The 25,733-nt window shown below is 39.0% G+C and overlaps 3 protein-coding genes across 3 annotated transcripts in view; 1 reads left to right on the top strand and 2 right to left on the bottom strand.

The window, feature by feature from the left end:
• Window positions 1-4,429, top strand: part of LOC140947344 (grainyhead-like protein 1 homolog) — an 11,910-nt gene extending 7,481 nt beyond the window's left edge. The window contains exon 2 of the mRNA XM_073396412.1: window positions 1,590-4,429. Within this exon, the coding sequence (XP_073252513.1) occupies window positions 1,590-1,710 (121 nt within the window). The 3' untranslated portion in view covers window positions 1,711-4,429. The remainder of the gene's footprint in view (window positions 1-1,589) is intronic.
• Window positions 4,430-7,095: 2,666 nt separating this feature from the next.
• LOC140948357 (thyrotroph embryonic factor-like) lies at window positions 7,096-9,226 on the bottom strand. The gene is made up of 2 exons (XM_073397592.1): window positions 9,113-9,226; window positions 7,096-8,863 (listed from the first exon to the last, which is right to left on the bottom strand). The coding sequence occupies exons 1-2, from the start codon at window positions 9,147-9,149 to the stop codon at window positions 8,103-8,105; spliced, it is 798 nt and encodes a 265-aa protein (XP_073253693.1). The 5' UTR covers window positions 9,150-9,226; the 3' UTR covers window positions 7,096-8,102.
• A 5,960-nt stretch (window positions 9,227-15,186) lies between these two features.
• Window positions 15,187-25,733, bottom strand: part of LOC140949011 (uncharacterized) — a 30,916-nt gene continuing 20,369 nt past the window's right edge. Inside the window, exons 25-33 of the mRNA XM_073398267.1 lie at window positions 23,471-23,524; window positions 23,338-23,391; window positions 22,197-22,250; window positions 21,170-21,220; window positions 20,983-21,031; window positions 18,648-18,716; window positions 17,665-17,772; window positions 16,584-16,743; window positions 15,187-16,299 (exon numbers count right to left, since the gene is read on the bottom strand). Of these exons, the coding sequence (XP_073254368.1) occupies window positions 16,277-16,299; window positions 16,584-16,743; window positions 17,665-17,772; window positions 18,648-18,716; window positions 20,983-21,031; window positions 21,170-21,220; window positions 22,197-22,250; window positions 23,338-23,391; window positions 23,471-23,524 (622 nt within the window). The 3' untranslated portion in view covers window positions 15,187-16,276. The remainder of the gene's footprint in view (window positions 16,300-16,583; window positions 16,744-17,664; window positions 17,773-18,647; window positions 18,717-20,982; window positions 21,032-21,169; window positions 21,221-22,196; window positions 22,251-23,337; window positions 23,392-23,470; window positions 23,525-25,733) is intronic.

Here is a 25,733-nt window from a genome sequence, read left to right on the forward strand (position 1 = left end):
AAAAAATTGAAATTCTTTGAGGTACTTATTGAAAATGACTCACATAAGTAGGTGTTGTACGTTGGTTTATTGTTTGAATTTTGCAGCAGCTGATGTGGGACCATTGGTAGGGCCTCACAGATGTCAAGATGGACTTTAGCACACCTACGCAGTTGCAGGGTAGCATAACAATTTTAGAATTACAAAATAAACCAACATCTTGTTTCAACTGGAGATAATGAAATCATTTTTTTTGTTTGTTAAAATATGTATTTATTTGTTATTTTGTCATTAAGCATGCTTGGGCAGGGTTAATTTGAGTAAATGCAACCATGCCAGAACCGCATTCATTGAGTTTCTTGTAAGATCGCATGTTTTGCAATTGAAATATAAATAAATTTTTGTTTTGTTGGGGTGAGGTACAAACCTTGAGCCTTGCTCTGGCGGCTTGGTTGTCTATTGCTCAAACAAATACAGTGTGTTTCCCTTGCTTTTACCTTTGTGTTAGTGTGTAGCTGTTGTTTTTCTTAAATTCTGTATCAGATGTTGTTGCAATAACTGTGAAATGTCAATTGCTTGTTTTATTTCAACATTTCTGGACTTGAAAGATGCCAGAAAAATAAATCAATAACAAGAAAAGGAAAAATGTTTCAAAGAAGTTGTGCTAATGGCTTTGCCTCTGTTTCATTTGTTATTGCAAGGACATGTTGTGGAGTTGTGTGAAATGGTAGTGTTTGTGTGTGGCGCATTGTTACTGTGGGGGCATTCTGCCAGTTTCATTGCATCTTCCCAAGTCCACAGTGGAACCTCGATATAACAAAAGGACCAAGGGACCTACAAAATGTGCTTGATAAAGTGAGGTTTTGTTATATCGAGGTTCTTTTTCTTACATTTTGCTCTTACTGGGGTGAAGAATTTTTCCGTATCAACAACTTTGTTATTAGCTAGAGTTTCACTATACCGAGGTTCCACTGTTTGTATGTTATACATGTGCAGGGGTCTTGTGGCAAACATAAAAATAATATTTTGGTTTGATTAATGGTAATTTATTGTTAACAAAAAAGTCCTGCTTCATACCTTTCTGGCTAGTGTGCTGTTTTGTTACTTGTCCCTGCACTTGTATTCAGCAAAATTTTGTGGTGCGTATATATGGTTGTTTTCATAATGAAATCAGATAAAATAAATACTTCTAGGCTTTCATTCTACAAGTTAATTTGATGTTATTCTGATATCAGCATACATTTTTTTTTGCACTTTTTGAAACCTTTTGAAGATAAAGTCGATTTTGGATACTTAAGTATTAGTACTACCTTCAGTCTATGTAGAGGTTTTGAGTGCAGGTGGAACTGAATGAACACAATTGTTTGATTTTAAAGCTTTTGTTAAATACTCCAGAACTCTGAGATAAGTAAACACAGAATTGAAAGTTAATTCTGCAGATATGAATGTTTGAACACCATTGTGATGCAACCATATATTCACCACTTCTTAATTTGTAACTGAATAAGTTCATTAGGTCATTAATGTATTCCTGACTTGTTTTGACAGTGGAAACCTACTTTTTTGGATCACCATCTTAAGCGCTGTTCTCTTTGTTTATTGTCTTGCAGGACATCTTCAGAAATCGATGACCAAGCTGTAAAGGGCTTTGATGATGAGGATACCTTCCTGATATTTTTGAACTATGATGCTGAAAAAGGAATTTGCAGCGTATTATTAGAAGCAAGCTGACAAAGGGGATTCTGGGTTCTTTTGCCCAGTGATGATGTGGCCAACTAGAAACAAAGTAGTCTGCAAGTTGTATATGTATCCTGCTCTACTAGTGTGGAGATTGAAGCTGGAGTTCCTTGCCAGAAGAGGTGTTGCTCATAGATGTTGCTGAAAAGTAGTTTTGTGCAGCTCATAATTATGGCTTATATTTGAACAGTTTCTGTTTAGAGTAAAACTCTTCTTAAAGGACCATGGTCAATTTCTGACACAGTGTGCAAGCATGTCCTGTGTCCATTACACTGAACCCTTCTAAAGGGAGTATAAATTTAATGTTTGCTATGTATGAGAAATTTGATACTTTCGAAGATTTGTAATTTTTTATTTGTAACAAGAAGAATGGAGACTTTGTCTTCTGCAGATTGTATATTTGAGAAAAGATTTGTCATGGTGGAAAACTTATTTGCTCTATAATTTAAAATATTTCTTGGACTTTTTTAACAACAGAAAAACTGTAGTTAATTTACTGGAAAATTATCAAAAATGCAAGTTGCCTCAATGGCAGCACTGTATCATTCTTAGAAAAGCATTTTTCCTGAGATTGTTATATTATATTTTACATTTCATTCAGATGGTCATATTAGTTGATATTTAACCTGGTTAATGATAAGTTTTATATTATCGTTTCTGTTAATGCAAGAGTTGAAGAGCCATCATAATTGTTCTGTAGGCTAAAGAGTAAGTGAAATGTTCTTACAAGACCATGCAGTAGCATTTATTTTTAGCTTGATTGACCGAAAGTTTCCACTTGATGCAAGGTGCAAAGAAAGTCAGTTTTACAGCTTGCCATTTGGGCAAGATGTAGATAGCATGTACTATCCCAAAAGTCAAGTTTTGATGTTAACTAGCCCAATGATGAGCAGGTTTGATAACAGTTCTTTTGTGATTAGAATTGCTTTAACATTTCACTTGGCAGGCAGGCGAGTTAAGAACAGAATTCACTAACCCGATAGTAAAATCCATTAGCCCAAGGCTATCGGACATGACTTTCTTTGCACACTGTGGTGTTATCTTTTGTTTTGTCTTGACAAGGTTTGCTATTTCATTGAGCATCTTTACTATGCTTGGGCTGGTTTTTTTCATTTATCTTTTGGACTATGCTCCATGCCCAGACAATAATTTATTATTGAAAACTTAATTCAGGAATAGCTAGGTTTGCTTAAGTGCATTGTTGACACTATAACAAAGTTGAATTTTGATTATTGAATTGAAGAAGGTAAATGTGAGGAACTCTATTATGTAGCACATGGAAATACTGCTGTCTTTAGTACCAAAAGATTTATAACATGGTTTACAAAGTGTCTCTTGTCCTAAAGTTATTTTGACCTATCCAAAAATGTGGGAATCATATTTTGAAAATCTAGGGTCACTTCATACTACATATATGAAGTACGTCATGTCTACCCCTGGGAAAATTAACAAACGACTCTCAATATTATTTTGTAGCCATTCACCAGAATTCTAACAATTGGTAGAATTTTACTTGGCAGACCTAGCGTTTCAAACATGTTAGTGTGTTCTGAAATGTATTATTTTGCTCAATTTTACCCTGAGTTTTTTACAAGAGTAGTTCTGAGGAACAGTCGTGTCCTGCTTCGTACTTAGTTATGGGCATACAAATCATCGCATTACCTCAGAAATAACTTGAAAGTGTGTGCACACAAGGACCTGGTGCCCATGATAGTGGACAAGTTCAAGGCCTTGATCTTCTACAAGGCCATCAGCACCAAGCCCAAATTCTGTCATGTGCTGGAAAATTTAGGGTGTGTTTTCAAAGATTTTAGTGTCTACTGAGCACCTGGGCACCAAGTGTGAATACTGCCACTAACTGAAAACAGAGAACATGGCAAAACAATTCTTTCAGCTTAAAAACTCTCAAAAGGCTGCACAATATCATAATTAACTGTTTGCAGTTTAGGTTAAATGTTCTTAAAATGGTGACATTTCTTTTGCCCTTAGATTTCCTGGCCAAAATACTGCATTAAGACTGTAAATCTACTGTAGCTAAAAGGCAAATATTGCTAGTAGCTTTGACGAATTACGTCATTCAGTCAAAGTAAAGTCAGTCTTGTGGCAAGACTCATCCACAGAGGTTTTTTGTTCATTATTATTGAGTGCTGTTTTTTGGGGAAATTCAAATTACAGAAGGATTGTAATCCATCCTGCTAATCAAAAAGGGTTTTGGGTCTAGTTGAAATGGCTTGTGGGCTAGTACATGCTAACTACAGCTTGCTGGAATGGCAGGCTGTAAAACTCACTTTCTTTGCACACTGCAACAATTTTGTTTTGTCTTACATGTTTAATCTCCTTGCATTATTTTTGACAATTATCTTGAGGATTTTCCACAATCGGCTCAAACCTGTTAAGCACTGTCCACCATTGCGTAAGTCTTGAAACAATTTTCTTTTTGAATTATGGTGCACAGCATTGATCACAATGTGGCAGTTATAATTTGTTATCTTGGCTCTTGCAAGTTGAATTAAGTTGCACATCGACAACAAACATTTTTCAACCTTGTCTGAGGGTTTGCAGCAAACATGCCAGATAGTGTTTATGTTGTAGTTGTTCTAATGAACATTAATTTAGTTAGAGTAATCTCAAGATTGAAATGTTGTAACTGAAACCTTGTACTTTTGATGATTAAGAAACAACATGAAATAAACTTAAAACTATTCTCTGTAAAGATGTAATCCCTCATGGGTACCTTTTTCCAACTAAAGGTATTAGGCCAATGAGTAGTGCCCTCATGATTGAAAGGGATCAGGAGAAAAGTCCCCTTCTTTCAGAAATCCAAAATGAAGCCATGCAAAGGCCAGAACAACACACCATACATTGTCCTTCAAGTTATTTGTATGACATACAGATCAATAATGCAGCATGGTGCTCAAAGACCAGAAAATGCTACTTTTTAATTTTCCACTTCCACATAATCACTGCCCATAATATTTCATGCTACCCCCCAATTCTGCATAAGTATTCTATTTTTTTTTTACATTTTTTCTTGGGATGACTAGAGAGAAACTTATGAAGAATTTTGGGGGCCAAACAAGGAGTACTATTACTGTGGGAAGTGTGAAAGTGGGGAATTCTTGATTGTAGAGGAGGGGTGGTGATAACTTTTTGGTTGTTTCGACCAAGGCTTGAAAAGGAATGATTGCGTTCTGTTTAGAGGCATTATGACCCCCATCCCCGCCCCCTCCAAAAAAGTAATTCAATAAATTTAAAAGGAACGAGCTCAAGAATAGTTGCAAGTATTTGTCTGTGGGTAGTAATTAGTATGATGCTGGTCCATTTTATGTTACCAGTGAAGCATGTAGTACATGGAGCATTGTGTTTGTGACCAACAAATGAAATGGTGTGCTTTCTATATGGGTTGTTTCCCTCATTAACCATACACAGAGTGGGAAAGTTTGTGCTAACTTATAAAGCTGATAAATAATTACCGGTATATTTTTATCTCAAAACTACTGATCTTTATTACGAATGGTTGTTACTGTAGAAGTCTTTTAACATATTGTGGACACAATTTAAATACTATTGTTGGCTAAACATGATTGTGAACATGTACAAAAAAAAATGATAAAACTCCACATGTATGATTCTTTTCCATCATAACTCTTAACAGACTAATTTGGCCTAGATTTCCAAAGCACAGTCCTTTCTTAGAAGAAAGGCAACATTACTCCAGACATGCATACTATTGAATTCTGAGAACTGTTGAAATTCAACTTTGAGAAAAAGACCCCTGTTTTGCAGTCTATATTATTGTGTTTTTGTTAGGGGGAATGGGGATATGCATGTCCCTAGATAAACTGAATGTCAGAAGCAGTTGTTTGGCTTACTGAAGGGGAGGCTATATGTTGCTGTCAGTATTTGAATACTGTATTTGCGATTTCCCTTGCTGCTGTTGCAGTGTCAACCCATCTTTGTCATTGTTGTTTGTGGCCATTTGGACTGTTTTATGTCGCTGTTTGCAGGCCAAATGCTATGTTGGAATTTGACCCTAACAGGGTTTCAATATTCAGGTGTCTGCTATATGTAGTTTTAGGTGACCAGTCAAAAACAGCTGCATAGGAGACCATGGGTGCTTACCATTTGGCAGAAAATTTCGGACATTCTGTATGGAAGATAAATGGTAAGGTCACTTTTCAAAAATTCCAACTTAAAGTTAAGGAGTCGTTTAGAGGTAGTCTGTTCATTCCGGTTGGTACAAACCAAACAGAATGTTGTTTTTCTTGGTTCCTTCTCACTTCCAGACTGACGCTACACAAATTCATCCCTTTTTTGGAATCAAACCATACATTGATGTGGAAATTTGGCGTTAATCTGGTAAATCCCAGAATATGCTTTTGACACCCCAACCAGATTATTCTGTCAAGTGGTAAGCACCCTAATACTTAGGTTGGTTGGTATGACAACTTCCTTAACCTACCTACAAAAGTGAAAACTATGCTATCACAGTATTATTCCAACGACACCTTGTCCACTATGTAATGAGGAGCTCTTGAACTAATGATAAGTACCCTAGGTATATTTGATACCACCTTTTATTAATAATTTATTTAACATGTCCTAATTAATGCTCAAACAAAAAAGCCTGCTATCAAAACAAGGGTGGTGACTTTCCCACCAATGGTACAAACTTGATTTCCTTACTGCTTCTTCAGGATATTTAGATGCAACATACCACATGATTAACTCTTCCATCCTCAACGGACAGGGCTGTCACTACAATTTGTTAGTTGCCGGATATTTGCATTTAGTAGGTAGGGGAAATTCCCAGGCCTTGGTGACAGCCCTGAACGTACTAAGCCGAAACCACTTGGAAGACTTCATTTCAAATAGAGACTTTACTTTCGGGGTCCCTCCCCTGATGAAAGCTTAGAAATTCTGACATGCACACCAGCTGCCAACCTCTATAAAGGAAAATCTGAAGACTCGTGTAAAAAAATTTGAGATTCTACAAAAAGTGGTGAGATGGTCTTGCGCGTTTATAAACAAGATGCCGCTGTCTTTGATGATTCTACCGAGAGGTCATCACTAGTGTGAAACTTAAGACAAGGGGTTGATTCTGCCTGATAAGCCAACTTATTGTGGTAAAAAATGTCAGAGAAAGTTCCACCGAGGCTCAAAGAGGCACTAACATTCCCCATTAAATTTCATTTTTCATTCAACAATTTAAGGTAACATTATACATTCAGAATGTAAAAAGCTGTGAGCAGTACCAGTCTTCTCGTAAGGCCTCCAGAAGTTAAAAAACGCGAGACTGACGGCAGAATTGTAAACGTTGGCAGGTCTGTTACACAAGGAAACTCAGATTGTTATATGGTTGTAAAGAATAACTCCTGATTAAGAAATTTTTAACTTTAATATTAACAAAATAATATTACAGAATACTGAACTATTCACACTCAGAGAAATATTGACACATGTACATATATAAGTGGGGCCTACACTAATGGGAAACTCCAGTGTTCACTACTCTGTTTGTATGAAAGCTAATATGTTTGCAAATCCTATATAATTCTTGAATCTGGCAACACTGGCTTTTACAGCCAGATAATATTGCAGTCCATGATTTACTGCTACATGGATATACCTTGACACACGTTCATCATCAATACCTCGATAGGCAAAATGAGGTATTTACCTCTTGAAATACACCACAATAGTGGGAACACATTTTTTACCCCTTAGTGAGACGATGGGAATCCCTCCTGTTACATGTGGGAGTCCTCCCTGGAGCCTTTTGCTGTTCACTTGAATGCAGTTTTGCTATACAGAAGATCAACCCTCGATAACTAGGACTTGGATAACAAAACTTCCCCACTGACTTGAGCCAAAATTCCTTTCCCTTGATCAAAAATTTCACTGAAGTTTACCCTGAAAACTCAAAATTCCCCGCGAAGCCGAACTGTTTTTTGTTTCCCTTCAGAGTTCGAGTTACTGGGGCTCTACTCTAGGTTTATTAATAATGTAGTGTTATCTAGATGTCATCTCGTTGGGATTTTTACATTTTCACAAGAGTAGTAACCATGCTCCATAATGTCTGGCTGGATCAAACAAGTCACAATCTTTATATTCTGAAAGAGCAAGAATCTTGAATTTCTTACGTCAATAGATCCATTGATTTGCATATTCGCTTAGGTTTGAGCCTGGCCAATGCAAACACAAGCTCAAAATACAGTGTTATTAATAACTTACTGGGTGCATCATAGCGCACTTAATCTCACTGTCCTTGTGACTGCACTGGAAAGGAAGAGTTAATTATAGCGATGTGGGATGTGGGTTTGAAGTGGGGGAGGGGCTGTATTGATTAACAAGAGCACTCAGATTCATATATGTCCACTTCCTGATCACATATCTGATTGAAACTGAGCGATCTGCGCGAGTCTTTGTTCCAGCTCAGCTGCTTTGATTCGCAGTCTCTGTACTTCCTCCTTTAAAAGCGTATTCTCTTGCTCGAGGTTTTTGTATTTATCACTAAGCTCAATCTCTTTCTGTCTCCTCATGTCCCTGGAACGTTTTGCCGCCACATTGTTCTTAATCCTGCGCTCCCAGTATTTTTCATCCTTGCTAGATTGCGTGACAAATTTTCTGTCTGCCTTTTTCGCTATTGGTAGGGGATTGTACACGTACCTAGAATTTCTACGCCTTCGAACTGGGGTCTTTCCCGGTTCGGGGCCCATCGCCTCTCCATGCTCCTGCCGTGTGATTCCTACAGATTTGCACCACTGGATAATAGCGTTTGTGGCCGTTGGCTGCGAAGTGCTTTCAAAAGGCTGAATAGCTGGTGGATTAACGTTCAAAGGTAGAGAAGAGACCTTGGACAAAATTATTGAGTTGAGAACAGTACTGACTTCTACTGATGTTTTCGACGGTGAGGCCTGCGTACCAACCGCCTCCTTGCAGTCCGTGGTCGCAACCGGCCTCACAGCTCCGTTTGCCGAATGATTGTTGGCCAGTTCGCAGGATTTGGGAACCTCTTGACTCTCTTGGGCGTTTTGGTTGTTTGCGGCTGACAAGAATTCGTCTAGATCCATATAATCGGATGGAAAACTGTTTCCCGTAGAGGAAGACATAGTATCAAGGCCAGAATCACTCGATTCGCTGTCGCCTGAAAATGTAAACAGTGAATACACAAGAAGTCATACGTCGTATTCTTTATCGTAATCATCCACAAATTAATTTAAAAATTTAGAAACATCCCAAAAGGTTGTCACCACGCTTAGTAGGTCATAGATTGCACATCAGTTAGATGAGAGTTTTCTTACTTTCGCGCGAATGCTATCGTAACTTGACCAAATTTTCGTTAACCTTACTCAATAAGAGATAGAAATGTAATCAACCGACAAATTTTACTTACTTTGGTTGGGAACAGAGGGAATGGAACGTCTCGACATGATTGCTGCGCTATCCTTTTCGACTGGACAAAATTATAGTAGAATACGATTTGTTTCGAAGCAAAATATGAAAATTCTCCGAAACATTGCATTTTGATTGGCTGATGATCTGCGGGGCACGTGCAGCACGTAAATTATATAACGTAACCGGTCATTCACGTGCAGCTGACTCGTGCCTTTACCTTACATAAGAAACCACTTGAACTTGTGCCATGGCATGTGCCAACTCCAACAGCTGAAAGTTCGATGACTGATGCTATGTTTACACGGCATTGGACGAATGTGCGACCGGTTGAAAATTCGTGCTTCCGGAACCAGCTTAACCGGACGAAAATTTTAGCCTTCGTAGCTATTGCGTAGCTGGCGAAAAGCTGGCAGGATAGCTGGCAACCCTCGTCCCCAGGGCTTTCCGTTTTCCCCTTTCCCATGTTTTTCAGGGAAAAGCTCTGGGGACGAGGTTGGCTGACAGGATGGGATATACCGTAAAAATTCCGAAAATAAGCTTATATTTTTCACAGGCCCTTTTTGAGGGGCTTATGTACGGAGGGAAATTTGCGTTTCAAAATCGATTGGGCTAGCCTTATTTTTGGAAAGAAATGTACTATTTTTCCTTGTCTTACTTTGTATTATAGGACAATTTCTAAATACAAGCCCCAGGTCCGGGCCGGGGGGGGGGAGGGGGGCTTATATTTGGAGGGGCGATTTAACGGTGGGTTTTTTTGCGTTACGAGTCTGGGGGGCTTATATTTGGAGAGGCTTATTTTCGGAATTTTACGGTATGCTACGGGGGTTTCTTGGCGGAACGGTCCCGACTGAGCCATGTGTCGGCGGTAAGATTTTCCAGCCGGTCGAAAGTACGTCCTGTGCCGTGTGAATTGCCCTGAGTTTTAAAATAACCTTATTAAGGCTGGTTTTCACTAGCGACGGACCGGAGTCGGAGTCGGAGTCGTAAGAGCGCTTATATGACCTAGTGAAAATCAAAAATCGGAGTCGTAAGCGGAGTCATAAACGCAACGGAATCGGAGTCAGAAGAATCAGAACGTTTCCATTTCTTTCGACTCTGCTTACGACTCCGTCGCTTACGTTCCGCTTATGATCTAGTGAAAACCAGATTGTCGCAGTCGGAAGCAGAAGCGGAAGGATAAACCGATCACAATGCACGTTCCCACTAGCCTGAATTTCATCCGATTACTTCGAGTCGTTATGACTCCCTCAGTTATTACTTCGAGTCGTTATTACTCCCTCAGTTATTACTTCGAGTCGTTATTACTCCCTCAGTTACTGAGGGAGTAATAACGACCCGAAGTAATCGGATAAACTGAGGGAGTAATAACAACTCGAAGTAATCGGATGAAATTCAGGCTACGTTCCCACGCTTTGTGATTGGTTTGGTTCTTCTGCTTCTGCTTCCGACTCCGACAATCTGGTTTTCACTAGATCATGAGCGGAACGTAAGCGACGGATCGAGTCGTCAGAAAGCGGTATCGGAACGCTGTTCTCACTAGATCATAAGCTCTACCCTTCTGATTACCACTCCAACTCAGACTCCGTCGCTAGTGAAAGCTCGCCTTTAGAATCAAGTCGAAAATTTTATTGCATTGTTGTGTCCCCAATTAGTTGTGAAAAACTAAATACACGGCTGACACATTAAAGCTTTTACTTACTTAATTTATCTTAAAAACAAAACAAATAATTAAACAAACAAATTATCCACACACACTATACTTTATTTTCATACTCATCATTTTGCCATTTCCGCCCGCAAATAGCTAAAGCTACAATCTTGGACAAAATAAAATGGAACAGCAAACCCCAATCCCCCTCAAATCAAGGATGAAGCCGCGTGAAGGGCAAAAACACGCCATTTTCCCATCCTTGATTTGGGGGGAGGGGGGGGGGGGGTCTACGTTTTCCATTTATTTTGTCCAAGATTGTAGACAAGGCGGGCGGAGAGGAAAGGTCACAGCAGTCATGATAACAGATGATATTGTAAAGTAACCTAAATAAACTATGAGGATAAATAAGAATTACAGAAAAACAAGCAAAAGTTAGTATAGGTAATAGCATGATTAGTAGTGATATTTGGCATAAATACCACGAGCGATATTTCAAAATTGTTATACCTAATTTCACGAGCCGTCAGGCGAGTGAAATTTGAGACAATTTTGAAATATCACGAGTGGTATTTATGCCAAATATCACGTACAAATCATGGTATTATTTGTTTATACTACTACCCGCAAAAGGTTTGTAATTTTCACATGTAGGTATTTCAAATTAAGCTGAAATACCACTGCTCTAAGCCAATCAAATTGCAGTAATTTCTCATGTAGTAGTATAACAAAATATATAGTCTTACAGAATGATATTACAAGACAAATTTACTACTAACAGAACCTATCAATCATTAGTGCATTGAATCAAGGCTGCAGAATTTGCCATTTTTTGTAGGAGAATGGGCACTTCAACATAATCGTCCTCTGCTTATCGAGATGAGCAAAAAGTCATGAAAATTTTTTCTAAAAGCTCTTTTGGAGAGTTGACGAAATTCGTTAGGAATTGCGTTCCAAAGTTTAGCTCCAAACCTGCAAAAAGAATCTTGATTTAGATTCAGTCTTGAAGTTTGGAAATCATCTTAGACGGAGAATTCATGCAGGATACGTCAAACATTATAGATGTTATAGAAGACACTTTTTCAGCATGTAACATTTGTAAGGGTAGAATTTTTGAGGAAATAAATAAAGGCACAGCATTGGTTCTGGTTCACTGAGAAAAATATATCAAATGAAGGACTCGTTTTTGAAGCGTTAGAATTTTTTGTAAATGAGTTTTGGCAGTTTGACCCCAAGCCGCCAAACCATATGTCAGATAAGGCAATATCGACGATTGATAAATATTTAAAAGTGTTATACGTGGGACGAGGTGCCTAAGACGGGCCACAACACCAACAGTTCTGCTTATTTTTAATGCAACATTATTAATATGAAATTTCCACTTTTTTGCTGTCCAATAGGACGCCAAGATAATTAACATGGTCTTCACACTGAAGCGTGGTAGGAATTTGAATACAGTTATCAATCATTTCAATGTTAACCGAGTAGTTCAACTTACGTTGATATGGACGAAAGATAACATAGTTTAACGTTAACTTATTTGCATTGAGCCAGTCGGAGACTTTAAGCAGTTCCTTATTGACGGTTTTTTCAAGAGGTTGCAAATTAGTGTCAACATACAGCAAGTTCGTGTCACCAGCAAAGAGAAAGAATGACAATTTCGCTGAAGAGTTGTGAATATCGTTAATATAGATTAATAATAACAGAGGACGAAAAAAAAAACAACAACAAAGACAAAAACAAGGCCGAAAACAAGACCTTGGTCACCTGCTACAATTTGAAGTCGCCGTAAATTTATTTCTAAATATCGATTCTAAATTTCAGAGCAAAAACATTAAAGGCAGTGAATTTTTATATTGCAAAAATGAAAATCCGACGGCCCCGTAAAGACCGTAAAGGTCTTAGGGGATGCGAAAAATGTCCTTAAGGCCCGGTTCAGACGCCGCTCCACTCATGTGCCGAACCTAACTGAGTTTGGTTCGACTTTGGAGCGACATTGGCGCGACATCTGATTCAGACGGCGCACCGTGTGTCGAACCTAATCTTTATTTCATGTAGCAAGAAAGAAAAAGATCTATAAATTATCATAATGTATGCATTTGATTCGGCACATGAGAAGAACGCCGTATGAATCACCTGCCGCTACAATGTCGAATAATGCGACAGACCCTGTCGGACTTAACGTTTTTGCCGCACCAAATTAAAACTGCTGTACCAAACTGATTCAGACGCCGCTCTTTTGCCGTACTTAATACCTCAGTTAGGTTCGGCACATGAGTGGAGCGGCGTCTGAACCGAGCCTAAGACACTTAGGCCCGGTTCAGACGCCGAACTTTTTGTGAGCCGGACCGGATTAAATTTTAATTTAATTAGAAAAAACTACATAAAAAAGTTCGGCGTCTGAATCAATTTGGAACGCCTATTTCAATTTGTAATAGGCTCAGCCGTTCTTCCCGCCTAGTCCGGCCGGGAGTTTGGAATGTGGAACGACTTTGGAACGGCTTTGATTCAGACGCCGAACCTTTCATGTGGCTACATGCATAAATCATAATAACGTATTTTGCAATGCAAGCAGTTTGACCAAAATGAGCATTTTTCTCCTTTTGCATTTAGTTCGGCTGGAATTAAGATCGGCGTCTGAATCAGGTCGGCCTTAATTCGAATTAGGATCGGCTCATGAAAAGTTTGGCGTCTGAACGGGGCCTTACCTTAGGGCCCATGTAACCTGTGATCAGGCGTTGTTTCTTCGAGGAGAGCGAGAAAGTCGGTGGCCGCGTGCGCGTTTTCCTGAAATCTACCAACGTCAGTAGCCCATCAGTTCCTGCCCATATCCTGATAAAAACTGACGAAAGATCCACTGATTCTTAAGGTGCGACAACTGTTGGAGTCTCCGCTATTTCCTATTTCGGGTAGGTTCAAATTCCTTAGCTCTTAGCCAGCTGTCCAGGCCCCCACGCAGCGTTTTTCAAGTGCGGGGGCCGCTGGGAGTGGAAAGGGGGAGGTGGTCCGAGGATTTCTTCACGCCGGTTCCAATGATTCTAACTCTTATGAAAATTCTACGATTAACAGATTTCTTCTAGTAAAAAACTACTATCGCCGCTATTTTCGGCTTCCCAGCATGCCGATTGAATTCAAGTACCTCTTTATAGTTAGCCCGAATTTCAGACGATTAAGACTCAGGGAGTAAAAACGACTCGAATTAATCCTCTGAAATTCAGGTTACCTTTAAGTCTGCTTCACAGCCGTTTTTGGTGTCGTCACACAACTCTCCCCCCCCACAAACTGTGGTCCCCCGGGGTTCCATCCCTCCGCGGGCCCTGCTAACCCTGGTTTGATATCACCGCTCAGGTTTTCGTTCACGTGACTAGCTAATTTGACTCCATGAGGCCTTGAATTAAACATGGTGGGTGATGGCGAGATGATTTCGGTAATGAAAATGATCGACTGCCACACGTTCTTAGGGCTAACAAAACTGACTTAAATACAGTCAACTCCAGGAAACTCGAATCTTCAAGGGAAATCGAAAAAGTTCGAATTATCGGGAGCTCGAAGAAAATAGCCGGAGATAAGGTAAAAAACAGTTTTTACTGAACAGTGAACATTTTAATCGCATCTTATTGTAGAAATGTTCTGTGGATATTGAAAGATACCTTTAGATTATAAATCAGAATGTAACGTAACAAAACATTGCCTAAATAGAGCATGCGTCTTACTGTTTTGAGAAGTAAAGCTGTTTCAAGTTAGATTTGTGACAAACAACATCAGCCTCCACTAGCGTCAATGGGACTTCAAAATCAAATGTTTCCGACGCCTGTACACTGTTTTTTCCCTACATTTTTAGCACTCAAAACATGGTTGGAGTTATCGGTGGTAAAAATATATAAAAATGACCTGAGGGGAAACAAAAATTACTTCGAGTTAGAGGGAGGTTCGAGTTATCGGGAGTCAACTGTAATTCACTAGGACCTGGCACCTTTGTTAGTTATACATTGACTCCCTCTACACATTGAATATATTGTCCCGAAATAAAGGTGAATCAGCATTACATGGCATGGGATCTGGAAGGTAAACACAGCCTTGAAAAATTTAAATAACCAGAAATACCAATGATTATCGACAAATTTCCGTGAGATAAGGCTTTAAAAACGTACATTTTATTTTGAACGACTTATCAAAATCAAAATGGATAACAAATAATAACTGTACAACGTAGATGGAAAGCGATAAAATATACTGGTTACATGCCTAATATCATTTCATTAAACTATTTACATTATCAATAGAATGTTAACGTAAGCATAAAACATTCTTTGCCAAGAATGATCCTTACACCGTCTATCGGTATGACCCCTAGCAACACCCCACGACAGCCCCCCCCCCCCCCCCCCTCGCAAAACTTTCGCTAAGTAGAAATGAAGTCTGGCAGTTAATAGGTAACGCTCGTGTTGTCTAGGACTCTAAGGTTTGCTGTAAGGATAAAAATGAGTTCTCACAGAAGGATGTGTAATGATGAGGATATCATATCAGTTATAAAACCCAAAACTCTTGCAAATAAACGAAGTGTATTCCCACTTTGGGGGGGAAGGGGGTGGGGAGAGAAGAGGAGGTGCTGTGGGCTCAGACGCAGGCGCGCGCAAAGCACTCTCCCTCCATTTTTGTAGCCTGCCACGGGCCCTCTCTGTCGGAGATCTGAACTTATCCATTCAATACTAAGAACATACTACCTCGAACTTTCTGAAAATTACATCTAAAAAATTAGACATTTAAGGATAAAATGCAACGCAAAAGCACCGGTCATTCAAAAGAAAGCCACAAGTGCTACCAACTCTTTTGCTTCGAATAAGGGACCTGAGAGACGCCTCATTAGAACATGTCAAGAAATATCGGATCAATTTAGATTTCTGGGAACCTGTCCACCTACCCCTCCCTTAAGTGAACCTTAACACTTACTTCTCACTTAGGGCAAAATGTTGGGTTAGGGGAGGGGTAGGGTCCGAAATATCATTGCTACATTTATAGAGGCTGTGTCACATTCGTTATGTCGCTGTGATTTGGAAGATTTTTCTTTACCAACTTGACAAGAGCCTTTAATAAAAGCCTCTTTGCTAACTATACATTTTCATTGTGTTCTCAGGCTGGGTTTTGCAAGATTTGTCTTTGCACTGTTTTATTTGACACAATATATCAATTAAGGTTTCCAGGAAACTGCCCACCTACCGCTTTCCTAAGCCAACTTTTAGAAGACGAAATTGGTCCAAAAAGGATCCCATATTGATATTTTTATGTCAATGCCTGGCAACACCCTCTTTGGTTTATTACCGCCGTACCAGCTTCTCAAAAGTAAGACGGTCCGTTCTGGAAGATGCAAGCAGTTTGTAGCCTCTTTACCGCATACTTTTTCATACTGCAACACCTTCAAGGAACCTCATGAATAACGCGTTTTGAAAATCCAAGAAAACGATGTCACGGTGTTGCTTGTTATTAGATGCTTGACTGGGACGTTCTTCTGAAAGATTACGACATGACCGCTCCATTTCCTGTATAAAAATAAAAAGAACGGTCGTGTTCCCCTGTTTGAACCCTTTTAAGTCTCAATATCAGCATAAAAATTCTCAACACTGTTCTCCAAATGTCTCCTTGAAAAACTAGTTAAGAGAATTTGTTTTAACATCAAAGCATTTTCACTGAAGTGATTTTATTAATTCTCATAACCCAGTCTCTTGATCAAGTACTGATGTTGTTAAGAGAAAATTGATGTTGGTCACTCTTGGGTTAATTTTAAAGGGTTAAAACAGTGCTTATTTGGTGGTAGTGTACGTACCATTTGAAATTACTGACAGGGGCAAATTTTCTTTCTTGGAGAGCGAAAAAGCCTCTTCAGGATTAAATCTCTTCTTTCCAGACATCTGATCGACTCTTTCCTCCAATTTTTTTATAGTTCTCTTCTGTTTCTCACATTGGTCTCGGAGTTTCGCGAGCTCCTGTGAGGATAAAACAACTTTGAGACAGTTCGGAGATACTCGGGTTATTTTCTCTTTCTGGCAGTATAGCGTTTACCCAATTTTTTGCCATTTCGTCTACATTTCGTCGATCCAATTATTTCTCTCTATCTCTTTCCTTATTATTTCTATACATATATAGCAATGAAATTTACTCTGGAATAGGAGCCCTTCCCTCCTCCCTCGCCCCACTCCCCTGATTTAACTCGTCACATGCACAAACCAAGATGGCGGCTGTACGGTCGAACATGACCGCGAAATGGTTTTCGTCATCAATTGCTTGGCTAAATACCAATTTTCTCTATATTCTTACAACCAACAAAATGCTTGAAACTAATAAGACCTATTTATATCGTTAAGATGTTATGTTTCGGTTTGAAGGTCACTAGTCAGTTGACGAGCTCTACCCATGTTACGACGAACAAAAACTCGTTCCCAGGGTCCTCTCCAACTCGTTTTCCGGAGCGAGAGGTAGGACCCTGGGAAGGCTGACGTTTGGTTATTGGCTCCTGCTGAGTACCATAACGTTCATTCTGCGAACATGTCCCTTTTTTTAAAGTAACTTTCTTCCACTTTTCTCGGGAAAAAAGTCATTGCCTCAGAGTATGAAGTCTCTTCATCTCAGGTGGCAATCAAACGGGAGCGAGCGGCGATGCGTCCCAATCGCGCGTGACTTCTGGTGGTATCCCCAAATAAGAAGCTTACTCTCGGTTTGCAGGCCACTATTCGGTTAAAAAAAATTGTTTTCACGTCTTCCTAAGTCAACTAAAATTCGTGGTTAGCTACTGGATACGAATCTGTCGAATGCCAACACTCTCGGCCTCGAACATAATTACAATAGCCACTGAGTGACTTTTCCGCGCGTCTCTCCATGTCCCGCCACAATGGCATCTGGATACTTACGTTTTTTAGAGAAATATTTTCTTCCTTCAACTTCACAACATGGTGAATTTTCTGTTTCTTGTTCTGATGGCCTAATAACTTGGCGTATTGCTGTCCTAACTTGGCAACCTACGGTCAGGAAAAAAGCACAACAGATGATGAAGGCTAATGACCTGATCCTCTACCATTTTAGACTACGAGCAGTCCCTCTTTGTTCTTAGTCCGTCGAGCGAAACGCGCGAGACTCTCTCCTCACTAAATTTGAAGAAAAAGAGAGACTGCTCGCAGTCTACTCCCATTTGAGCCCCTACTAAGTAGAATAGAAGATGGAGCTCCTTTAGACTGTAAAGCAGGCGTATTTTGCAATACGAACGATGATACGATAAATGTTCTCCAACCATCTGGAAGGTTGAAACCCCCGGAGGGGGGAAATCCCGTATGAAAGGGGCGGGGATACTCGTGGGAAATTTTGAATTAAAGCCCTAAAGAAGACCAATCTGGGCGTTGCCCGACCTTTTTTTTACCCCTAAAAGATACCATTTTAAAACACAGACAAATAACAAATACAGCGACTTTCAATGATGGCAGACATTACCATCGAATACTTTTACCCACACGTTCTTTTAACCCTAAAAGAGACCTTTACGGGTAAATATAATGGCGTTTTCCCCAGAACACCCGAAGTGTGACCAAAATCCGAAATTTACACTACTACGCGAGACGACGAGCATCCCCGCCCCTTTCATATGAGAGTCCTCCCCCGGGGTTGAAACCGACAGAGAGTTAAGGACAGAGAGTTAACGCGAGTCAAAAATGATGATGGCGGCCGCGATCAATGCACCTCCGTGCTTTCGTTGAAAAAAAAAAAGGCATCCAATGCCAAGTGGCCAAAAAGATCCACAATCATTGTGTTTCGTCTTTGTCATTTTCTTGCTCTGTACAAAAGTAAATCGCAGGAAGATGTGTATGTTCTCTTTCAATAGAGTGAAGCTTCAAAGTTTTACCTCATCTTTAGCTTGGCTATTTTGAGAAAGAAGTGCGTTCCTTTCAGCTTCGTATTCATCCAGTTGATCCTGAAACCGTGACATACAAGTATTAATTTTGGGACATTAAATACTGAATTTTCCTGAGTGTTCACTTTTTAAGGTGTTTCGATACAGTTTTTCAGAGGCGATACCGATATTTTTCAATCGCCTTAAAAGTGATTTTTTCCTTGTCCGATCGCTATAAAATTTTTACCAGTAATTGGCTATGGATTGAAATATGTGAAAATGTAGTTTTAAATAAAATCGATATTACTATGACAACAATAAACAAAAAACTTTGAAACTGATAAAAGCCAAATTTTGTGTGATCTAGACCTGCTACTGAAAATCCAACACTAGGAACTTAAAGTTTGGTGTTTAGCAAACAATATCCGTAAGAAGTAAAAAATTCTGTATGTTTGAATTCGACTAAAACGAAAAAATATTTCAAACCTTAAACTTTCAATAGCCGTGATAGGTTATTTAATAAAAACGTTATAGATGACTCAAATTATTCTTAAGTTACCGTAGCATAAGAATGATGCTTAATATCAAATTTTGATGCTAGGAAATTTTGGTGCACTTTCGTTCATGCGATCTTGAAATCTAACCCGTTTTCTCACCACCTGTATAAGTGTAACTTCATTCAGAATTTGGACTTTTAGCGCTTTCTTGTATATCTTCAAAACGACTTGAACGAATTTTTTTAAAATCTCTTCACATAATCTTCATAATGTATATAAAAATGTCTGAAACTTTCATTAAGATTGATTCACTGCAGCACCTTGAAATTTCAGGACAAACTTATCCTACGAACCGGACAAAAATCTGCGTTACAACATTCACTGTTTTGACGTTATGCTAATTTTTCCAAAATAATGCGCACTATACATACCTCCATGACTAGTACATTTTAGTTTGAATTTATCGCATCTTTTGAATGTAAGACATTGACAATACTCACACTGAAATGTACTAGTCATGGATATATGTATTGTCCGCATTAATTTGGAAAAATTAGCATAACGTCAAAACAGTGAATATTGTAACGCAGATTTTTGACTGGTTCGTAGGATAGGTTTCTCTTGAAATTTCAAGGTGTTGCAGTGAATCAATCTTAATGAAAGTTACAGACATTTTTATAAACATTATGAAGATTATGTGAAGAGATTTTAAAAAAAATTCGTTCGAGTCGTTTTGGAGATATACAAGAAAGCGCTAAAAGTCCAAATTCTGAATGAAGTTGTACTTATACAAGTGGTGAGAAAACGGGTTAGATTTCAAGATCGCATGAACGAAAGTACACCAAAATTTCCTAGCATCAAAATATGATATTAAGCATCATTCTTACGCTACTTAAGAATAATTTGAGTCATTTATAACGTTTTCATTAAATAATCTATCACCGCTATTGAAAATTTAAGGTTTGAAATATATTTTCGTTTTAGTCGAATTCAAACATACAGAATTTTTTACTTCTTTCGGAGATTGTTTGCTAAACACCAAACTTTAAGTTCCTAGTGTTGGATTTTCAGTAGCAGGTCTAGATCACGCAAAATTCGGCTTTTATCAATTTCAAAGTTTTTTGTTTATTGTTGTCATAGTAATATCGATTTTATTTAAAACTACATTTTCACAAATCTCAATCTATAGCCAGTTACTGGTAAAAATTTTATAGCTATCTGACAAGGAAAAAACCACTTTTAAGGCGATTGAAATATATCGGTATGGCCTCTGAAAAACTGTATCGAAACACCTTAAGCGTTGTCGCTGAGAAATTATAAGTTACAGAACCGTTTAATGCTTCGCAACGCGAAACACGGAATTTTCTACCCTCTTGAGCTGGAGATCTCCAAAGTTTGCTCACCATGGCAGCCTCTTGAAATCGGCAATTGCACGCACTTACTGTCTACAAACCACATTCCATGTCTCGTTTCGCTTGAGTACAGCCAACTATTGCCTTGCGTTCACCTAGCTAAATAATGGACATCCCGATAATATGGCCATTAGGCAAATCCCAAGCAAAAATAGATAAAAGACGTTCGAGATAAACTCCCGCTATTATGGACTCTAGATGCTACAGATATAAATCGGGACTACTTTTTCCGTCACGACGTCCCAATTTTATTGTTCGAGCACTCGTTATAATGAACAACGTGTGGTATCCCTGAGCAGGTTGTCAAGAGTAAGACCTCTTGCCAAACGACCACTAAATCTTCGCACCTTGAGAGGTCGCTTACGGGACATCCGACAGTATTTTTTTATGGGACTAAAGGATAACTAACTGCATGACATAAGAGATTTTTAAACTGACCTTAAAGGGCTCGATCTTTTGCCAAAGCTCTTCGTACTTAGTCTGCCACCTTAAAAATTAAAACAAATATGTAAATCTTTTCATCAAGACTTTTCCCCCATGACGAAAGAAAAAGCTAACGGTGTTCTCAATTTATTCGCCTTTCATAGTTTTCACAACAAATGAATATGCTGCAAACATCACTCACATTTTAATCTGTGCTTGGCATTCATTTAACTGGTCGTCATTGTTGGCTTGGCTGAAAAAGAAAAAAAAGTATTAAACGTTTATAAGGAATAGTTTTCACAGTTCTTTAAAAGGAGGCTTTTGCCTCAAAATTTACTCTGTTTCTGCTTACCGGAAAAAGTGCCTCCTTACAAGTAATGACATATGTTTTTCTACTTGTGCTCATTCGGAGGTGTTGCTTTATTTTTCCAAGTAAAAAGGTACCCTTATCAATAATCTCTCTGGTTCTTATTCTCAAATACCTCCTGACAAGCCGATTGACAAGAAGACTTATTTTCTTGAATATGTGAGCCACTGATCGTTGGCAATAACAGAGGAATGCGCTTGGACATTTTTTCCGTTAGAACATGTTCGTTTAGCACACTAAGCCATAAAGCGCCTCTAAGAGACTGTCACTACGCTCTGGTCACTACGGTAAATCTTATCTTAGGCGAGAATCATTATGGCCACGCCCTTAATAAAGTAAGTGTGTCAGTTGGTAGGGAAAAAAGAAAAGTAGAGGTTATAGCTTGACGCGAGATCATGCATGCTGATAAAAGAAAACTACGAAATTTCTTTGGATGTTTAAAACACTTTTAACTAACGGTAAACATATAAGGTAGTCAAATGGGTCGGTGGACGAAGGGAGACGAAAAACCTAAGTAAATATAGCCTCCATAATTTGTTAACACGTTTCCTTACATGGGCGTTGCAATTACTCTTGGTAACCAAGGGCTGGCAATAAGGTTATTTAGGCAATAGCTCTTATAACCTTACCCACATTATTTAATGAAAAAAAAACAAAAAACAGCTTAATAGTGGCTGGTACTTCTTCTGCGTTTGTTAATTTCGTCTTTCCTTCGAGAATTTCCAAGGGAGCTTTGAACATAAGTCAGAGGTGCTTGTGAAAATGGTAGCCGATGTATCAAATAATTTGGTGTCCTAATGTCGTAATCTCAAATTGCATACACTGCTAAGAATTGGAAACCAGCCGCCCTTGTCAGCCTTACCTGGACAATTCCGCCTTCAGTCTATTGAATTCCTCCTCTGCAGCAAGTACCTTCCTAAAATGAAACAGAAGTTACACACAATTTTGTTGCGACACTGTGACAAGTTGCACGAATAAAGTCAAGTTCTACTATATTTTTTGCAATGATTGCGGAAATGTTGAAACAATGTTTTTTCTAACACCTTGCAACAAAAATTGCAAGTAACTAATAACATGGAGAAATGCGTACAAATGTTCTAGTGGAGGAAATTGTACACGCAAGGAAAACGTTCAATTAAAGACGTTAGGCGCGATACCAAGTGCCGGTATATAGTCTCAAAAAACGATAGCAATACAGTAATAGAGGGTTTTCAGTGAAATTCATAATTCGCCGTTCCCACATCTCCCATAATACACCTTGCTTGCGCCCAAAAGTTTGCATAATTTATATTGTCTTCGGTTTCTCTTGGGACGACTGTTATATAAAGCAAAGGTTATGCAAAATTTAGGAGGGCAATCAAAGGGTATTATGGCAGATGTGCAAATGGCGAATAGTAAACCAAAGTAGTTGTGTTCGCCAATCACAACAGCCGTAGCCAGTTGCACTTCCTTATAAGGCAACCGTGAGAACAAAAGTGAGACTGGGTAAAGATGTCTATTCACCATTTTCACATAGACCAAAATGTACCTTGTTTATCTCCCCCGAACAAGAGAAATGGAAGACAATGGCTATGCAAATTTCTTGTCTTGCTTTTTTTTTGGGGGGGGGGGGGGGGTGGGTAAACAAGGCGCAGTATAGTGAAGTCTATGAGAAAATGGTAAATAAATGGGTGTAAAGGGGATATGTCAAGATTATTTTCATATTTTGAGTCATAGTCTATCAAACCTGAACTGAAATTAGTCTAAGAATTCATGATTTATCTACAATGGTATAGTAATATTAAAAAAACAAAACAAAACCATCAACTTTGGATTTCTTGATTCCAAATTAGCCTGAGAAAACAGACGACATTTGGTGCGGCGACGCCACCACAGGTTTCCCCCCGAAATGACGTCTGAGAAACGAGCGCAGAAATTCCATAGTGATGACGCGTCACAAAACAAACAAACAAGCAAAAACAAAGAAGAGAATAGAAGACAACAACGTTACTAATGATGCCCACCTTTCCATTTCCTGGTTCTTCTCATTCATTAACATTTCTTGTTCGCTCCTGAATCTAGTTTCAAAAGCAAAGAAAGTCGTCATGTTATGCAAGAAAAATCGACAATATCCGTACGCACATGCATTCTACTTACTTGTCGAAATTTATTTCTGTTTGCGATAGCTTCTTTTGAGTCTCCACCAGGCGCCTTCATGGAAGAAATAAGAAGGCATATTAACGGAATAGGCCTTTTTTTATCCCCTGTGAGTAGGGTACTAACTCAAAAGAATTTTGTACAGGGAACTGAGATTCGCCCCGACTAAGGTCCAAACCCTTACACCATGCTTACACTTAACATACCCCTTGGTCCAGAAATACTTTCAATGGGAATGGCACCCCTCATGATGTAACTACCGAAATGTTTTAGCTAATACTTGAGAAACTACAACTTACCTCTCAAAATACCGAAAAAAGTCAACCGTTAGGTGTGTCACGTTCGAGATACTAAGATAGCCGTTTGAAAAATCCCTCATTTTCCTTTCTATAACCCAACCCGTGAAATCCTTAGGCTACAATTTTATGTACCTCCAAACCTACCGTAAAGTTCCGAAAGTAACGACCCTCGTTACTTTCAGATTTAGCAGCCTTTTCCTATCGCTATATACTATCGGAGGGTCGCTACTTTCGCTAAAACGTGTATGGTACGTGGGCCGTACGAAGTTACGATTATATCGCCACAATTGTGACTAAGGGAACTTTACGGTGGTACAGTCGAAGCGTTCGTAAGCGACCACCTCGGAAATTCGAAAAAGTGGTCATAACTAGAGCTGGTCGCTTACTACAATGAGCTCTCTTAAGTGACCGTATGGTAAAACAATAGAGGGTGGCCGCTTACTAGAGCTTCAAAAAACTCATTGCTGCCGCAGTGAGCGAGCCTGAAGCGAGCGAACGAGGCAGCTCTCTAATCGGCAAAAAATCACATTATAGATCGTTTTCACTGTCACGCAACAAAAAAATAAATTGAAAACCGTCCAGTGAAAGAAGCCAAGAAAATGATATGTTATAAAAGACTAATATTTAAACAATTTGTCCAAGTCGCAGGTCTTTTTGACCCACAGTTTCTGAGTTATTTGCCGAAACGTTTCACGCATCTTTGTAGAGCTTTGTATGGAGACGCCATATTGGTGCACAGTTTTGGTGCACCAATATGGCCGCCGAAAATCAACAAAAAGATCTGGAGTTCACTTGTTCTATAAAAGCTCCTTCTTTTCACTCGAGAACTAGCCTACGTGCGCATAAACATATCTTCTAATACTTGAAATGGTTATACTGCTGAAATCAAGAGGAGAGACTTTTTTTCAAGGAGACAGCATTCCTATTTTGGTGTCACGTACTGTGAAAACTCGGAAGTTCAAATTGCTGTATTTTCGAAATGAAACATGCTATGGGACTGAAAACTTGTACAAAGATTAACTTTTTGTTTATCTTCAACCTAGTGTAAATAAGAATTCGTAAAACCTCGCTATTTTGACTTTACAATTTGATGACGTCACTGTGAAAACCATCTATAGGGGCATTGAATCACGTTTTCTTGCCAAACGCAAGGAATTGTGGTTATGTGCGAATGAAACATTTAGGATGCGCAATGGACTCGCAAGGAATTTTGGTTATGCGCGAATGAAACATTTAAGATGCGCAATGGACTCGCAAGGAATTTTGGTTAAGTGCAAATGGAAGATTTGGGATGCGCAGTAGACTCGCAAGGAATTGTGGCTATGCTCGAATGGGAGATTTAGACTGCGCAGTGGATTACCACGTGCTTTCTTCTTACACTGATTTTCAACTGCAATTTGAATAATTTGCAATCTCGTCAAAGTAAAGAAATAACAGGTCTAATTAGAAAACAAAAAATCTTTGCACGTGCTGCATACTTTTGCAGTTGGCCGACACTTGTCGACCGAGAATCGAAAGCATTATGATAAATTTACCCTAGTCGATGCCAAGGCAGAATGAAAGAAAAGTTCGAAACCTCTATATATTTAGGTTGGTTTTCGGAAAACAGAACACGCTAAGACCGGCAAAATAGCGTAGCATATGGACAAAGAAATGGCATCCCTGCATGGAGCAAGCAGCCGTTTAATATCTTTCAAGGATATTTTCACAAAATGCAATATTTTATAAGTCCGATATTTTGACTATAGTGATCAGGGTTAAGCACTGAAAATACTAACTGAAGTACTAACCAAACTGATTAGGGTTAAGCCCTGAGAATGGTGATAAGGGTTAGCAGTTGGCCCCATCTTGCAGAGAAACCACGGTGGTCTAGTGGTTAGAGCAGTGGTATGCAGACCCTATGCTCCGGGATCGAATCCGCTCATATTCGAGTGAATATTTTTTTCCTTTGAAAATGAACAGAC

This window comes from Porites lutea, chromosome 9 (genome assembly GCF_958299795.1).
Source record: "Porites lutea chromosome 9, jaPorLute2.1, whole genome shotgun sequence".
NCBI classification, from domain to species: domain Eukaryota; kingdom Metazoa; phylum Cnidaria; class Anthozoa; order Scleractinia; family Poritidae; genus Porites; species Porites lutea.